This window comes from Arachis hypogaea, chromosome 5 (assembly GCF_003086295.3).
Source record: "Arachis hypogaea cultivar Tifrunner chromosome 5, arahy.Tifrunner.gnm2.J5K5, whole genome shotgun sequence".
NCBI lineage: Eukaryota > Viridiplantae > Streptophyta > Magnoliopsida > Fabales > Fabaceae > Arachis > Arachis hypogaea.
In genome coordinates this window covers 24,940,423-24,945,251 of record NC_092040.1, presented here as the reverse complement: position 1 = coordinate 24,945,251, position 4,829 = coordinate 24,940,423, and the positions used below count along the sequence as shown (strand labels likewise).

Sequence of the window (4,829 nt, the reverse complement as noted above, 5' to 3'; positions counted from 1 at the left end):
TTTCTCTTAAAAAATTCGTTATTTTTTTTAATTTTAAAATAGATGGATATAAAGAGATATTTTTCCAACGATTTTGAAGTAAAATTTTGTACACTAAAATATAAAATATGAGAGAGACACGTCTTTATCATTTCACGGCAGCAACCAAAAGCCAGATTGGTGTACAACCATTGGAAAATAAATGAAGTGTACAAACTATTGGTGTCGTAGCAGTTGAAAGCGTGTGCATTGTGATTGAAAGCAACTGGTGGATGTGCTACTCCAACTTCAACACATCCAAATAAGGTTTGCACAAATGAATCCAGAAAAAAAAAAACTGAAATTTATTTTGTTTTATTTTTAATTGAAAAAAAGAAAAATTGTTACAGGAGCAGTTAACTGTGGTGTCATTATATGTTTCTACTAATCTAGGTCAAGTCTTTTTTCTATTCATCTTATGGTGGAAATTTAGATGAAGATTTCTAAAATTATCTTCACCTATAAAGATTCAGACTCGAATAACATTAGCTTGTGTTATGTAGTTAGTTTAATCGAAAAACATTAGATTTTTATTTTACAACCAGTTATCAACTGTCTTCTCTAGTTTAATTTGGTTAAATTAACTATAGAACACACGTCAATATTTTAGATTGAATCTACTGTCTACAAATTTGAGCATCTTCATGTGAGGATGTACCATTAAAATGACAAAAACAGTTTCATGGTTAATATATAACCTTCAATAATGTAGCTTTATTCTCAATTAACATTTTGTTTAAATTATATTTAATACTCACTGTGGAAAGAAAGCACCAAAGAATGGAAAGGAAAAACCACAAAAAATAAAAGAATCTCTATTGCAATATTAAGTTAATAGAAAATTAGAAGTTTCACATAACTGAATCCTGATATCGGCTCAATGTTACCTGCACAGAAAATTCTCTATTTTGGTTCAAGTTTTCATTTATAGAAGGCTAAATTCAAATTTAGAATTTTTTTCCAAGTGAATGAACTTGGAATGATTAATATGTTGATGATATAATAATAATAATAATAATAATAATAATAATAATAATAATAATAATAATAATAATAATAATGAATAAAATTTCATGGTTCTTACAATGACATGTGAGGGAAGAAGAATCCTCAGAGTTTACAAGGAGCAAGAGGCTTTCCACACAAACCTTTGTTACCAGAATAAGAACTACCAGGGAAGTTAATCAGAGGTTCACCCTCTGGAATTTCCCCTTCAAGAACATTATCTGATAGATCCAACTCCTTCAACTTTCTAAGCTTGAGAAATGCATTAGGAATGTTACCACTAAAGTGATTCTTTTGCAGCCTAAGTATCTCCAATGTGGTCAAATTTGCAAGAAACTCTGGTAAATTTGATGCTAACTTGTTGAAGCTCAAGTCCAAACTGTGAATGGATTTTAGCCTCCCAAGTGAACTTGACAACATACCCTTCAGATTGTTGTGAGAAAGATTCAGAAATTGAATGTTGAATTGCCCTCCTACACCAATTTCTTCAACTCCACTAGAGAAATTGTTATGGGAAAGATCCAGGTATGTCAGTGATCCTCCAGTGGAATCTTGTTCAATTTCAAATGCCTCAGTTATGGATCCTGTAAGCCTATTTGAGTTAAGATCAAGAATTGCAAGATTGCGCAATTTCGCAATGGACCGAGGGATGAATGAATCAAGTGAGTTTCTTGAGAGGTTCAATAAGTAGAGTTGGCTGAAGGAACCTATCCATGAAGGTATGCTTCCACTGAGAAAGTTCATTGATAAGTCCAATTCCTGAATTGGACTTTTGATTGTATTCAAAACTTCTGGAATTCGGCCTTGGATTCCACAGCCTGCAAGGTAAATGCCGGAGAGCGACAATAGACTTGGCAGCCATTCGGGGATGGAAGTGAGGTTCAAAGGGTTGAAAGAGAGATCAATTGTTTGAAGATTTTGAAGGTTTGACATCTCTTTTGGCAATGGCCCTTGAATCAAGTTTTTGGAAATGTTGAACATTATGAGGTGAGAAATTTGGCCTAATGATTTTGGTATTTGGCCAGAGAAAAAGTTTCCACTTAGGTAAATCTCAGTCAAATGATGCAAATTCCCCAAACTTGAAGGCAATGCACCTTCAAGTTTGTTGTTTGACAATGATACCCTTTGAAGAGAAACAAGTTGACCGAAATTGAAAGGTAAATTTCCACTTAGATTGTTCTCATTGAGCCTCAAGAACCCTAAAGAATGCATATTTTCACCACCATTTCTCGAAGGGAATGGGATTGTTCCCTCAAGATTATTTGTGTCCAAATACAAAACTGAAATGAAAGTTAAATTGGATAATGATGAAGGGATTCTCCCATTTAGCAAATTGCTTGAAAGGTCAAGCTTTTCAAGATTCTGCATCTGACCAATGCTATTTGGTATGTGACCATTGATGGAATTTTCATGAAGATCCAATTCTACCAAATTTGTCAAGTTCCCAAGTGAGAGTGGTAATGTACCTGAGATTTTATTTGAATAAAGCAGCAAACTTTTCAGTTTTCTTAGGGCTCCAAGGCTAGAAGGAATTGACCCAGATAGCCTATTTTCATGAATTGCAAGTTCCTGTAGGTTTTGCAACTTACCAATGCTTTCTGGAATTGAGCCTGTTAAGTTGTTTCCATAAAGGTAAAGCTTTTGGAGCTTTTGCAGATGCATGCCAAGTGTTTGTGGAATTGTTCCACTGAGGCCTACTAAGCCTCCAAGATCAAGGATTTCAAGTGAGGTGAGGAGTGTGATGGAAAGTGAAAAGTGACCAATCATTTGGGTTCGAAACAAGTCTTTATCTGTGGAAATAAACCCTGGAAGATGAATCTGTGTCACTCTTCTTGTTCCTGATGTTGTTGCATTATCACATACAATGCCTTCCCAATCACAGCATCTTTGACCAACCCATTTTGCCAATCTTCCAGATGTATCCAGCTGAATTCCATTCTTGAAACCAATCAAACCTTCCAAGTCTTGTGAACTGCACCAATCTCCAAATGCAATTTTCACTGTTAAAAGCAGTGAAACTATTTTCAATATCAGTTGATACTGATATTTCTCCATGTTGTTGAGAATGGAAGAGTGTTTGTTACCTTATCTTGTGGAATGTTTTTGCTTTGCACACTTGAAATTTAAAAGGCTCTTAAGAGTGTTTTGTTGGCTTAGACAGATAAATTTTACCATGTACACCAAGACACAGATAAAACCAAATTAGTGTTGGTTTTTCAGGCTTAGCTTTCTTTTCCTTTTTGTCACTTTCAGGTATCCCTTTTAAACTGTAATGCTTAATAAAAGCATATTTTTCTTGATCATGTTGTGCTTTAAAGTACTAAAGAGTAATAGATTCCAAAGAATGGCCCATTTGGCTACCTAGATTATCGATTGAAATTTTGTACTCACAATACATCAAGTTATTAGTAACTAAACCTTTGACCGTAGTTACTTGAAAGTTGGCCCGGCCTAATTCAGTTTAAGCTGTAAAGTACACAAATAAATGATATAATCAAGTTAAATACATGTTTCACTCTTTGTTTGTAATCAGTAAATCTAGGAGTTCTATGTTAAGATATTGTAATGTAATGTGATGTAGCAGTTGGAACCAAATTTCCTATTTGAAGAATGACAGCTAACCAATCACATGGTTATGATTAATCTTATAACGTTTGATATATTCTGATGGATCTGCAGATTTGGAAGTTTCCCTTTGCATGTTTATCAACTCGAGGTTTTAACAGCATTATCTTTTTCAAGTGATCATATTTTTTAAAAAATTTAAAATAATTTGATGTTTAAATATTTGATATGAAAATATTTTTTTATATCAATTATGTTTAGGTTTGAAAATTGTCAAGTTTTAAAAAAAATATATTTTTTTATCATTTAATATTTTCACTTTTATTTTAAAAGATTTGTGGAACACATTAACGTCATTTAAAATATATTTTTAAAAATTTTTTTTATATAATTTAATAACATTCAAACATACATTTAATGGGTACACTTAAAGAGGAGATAGTTTAGATATTATAATTCAGTAATGTTAGAAAGACAATAATTTAAAGTTATTTTATTTAACATAATATTTATAATTTTATACATGTAATATCTAAAATTATATATTTATTATATCTAATATTATGTATTTATTTTAATAACTTTAGATTAATTTAAATGGATTTTTATGTCTTTTAAATATATCTGTTCCAAATTTTAGTGCAGTTAAAATAGTTTGAAATTCCAATAGGACGCTTAAATTTGTGAACCTTCTTTAATGATTCAACGCGTGCTTAATTATTTTATACGAGTACCAGAAAGTAAGTACATTATACAAGGCTGAATTTTAAGAGGGTCATTCTAGGTTTCAAATAAGGTATTTAAGGAAAAGCGGTATTTAAATAAGAAAAAGTAGTAGGGAACAACTTACAATCAGCCCAATTTTAACAATTATAATTAATAATTATTGTTCATACCTATCCTAACACTAGGATCAGATTTAAGTAAGTCAAAAAAGTCCAATCTTTTAGATTAGTCTTTGCTATCTACCGACTTTCTCAGAAGAGGTCGGATTCAACACAGGCTCCATCCTAAAGAAGTCGGGTTCGAAGGATAGTTGGCAGATAATACTTATTCAAATAAGTAATTGTCCATAAAATCTCTCAACCCACTTCCCGAAGCCATATCTCAACTACCCTAAAATAAAGGGACGGTTATCCACCCTAAAAAGTGGAACTACTCCAAAGGTAGTTATTGGATTATCACTATAAATATACTGACACCCTTCAAGTATCTCGAAGTTCTAATACTCTTTAAACCTG

General features: G+C 32.1%; 1 protein-coding gene across 1 annotated transcript; it reads right to left on the bottom strand.

The window, feature by feature from the left end:
• Positions 1-1,042: 1,042 nt before the first annotated feature.
• Positions 1,043-3,476, bottom strand: LOC112800980 (uncharacterized). Its single transcript, XM_025843442.3, has one exon. The coding sequence runs from the start codon at positions 3,076-3,078 to the stop codon at positions 1,129-1,131; it is 1,950 nt and encodes a 649-aa protein (XP_025699227.1). The 5' UTR covers positions 3,079-3,476; the 3' UTR covers positions 1,043-1,128.
• Between the last annotated feature and the right edge of the window lie 1,353 nt (positions 3,477-4,829).

What these genes read in the sequence shown, in the direction of transcription:
- LOC112800980 (XM_025843442.3), bottom strand. Translation starts at nt 3,078, where the DNA reads ATGGAGAAATATCAGTATCAACTGATATTGAAAATAGTTTCACTGCTT.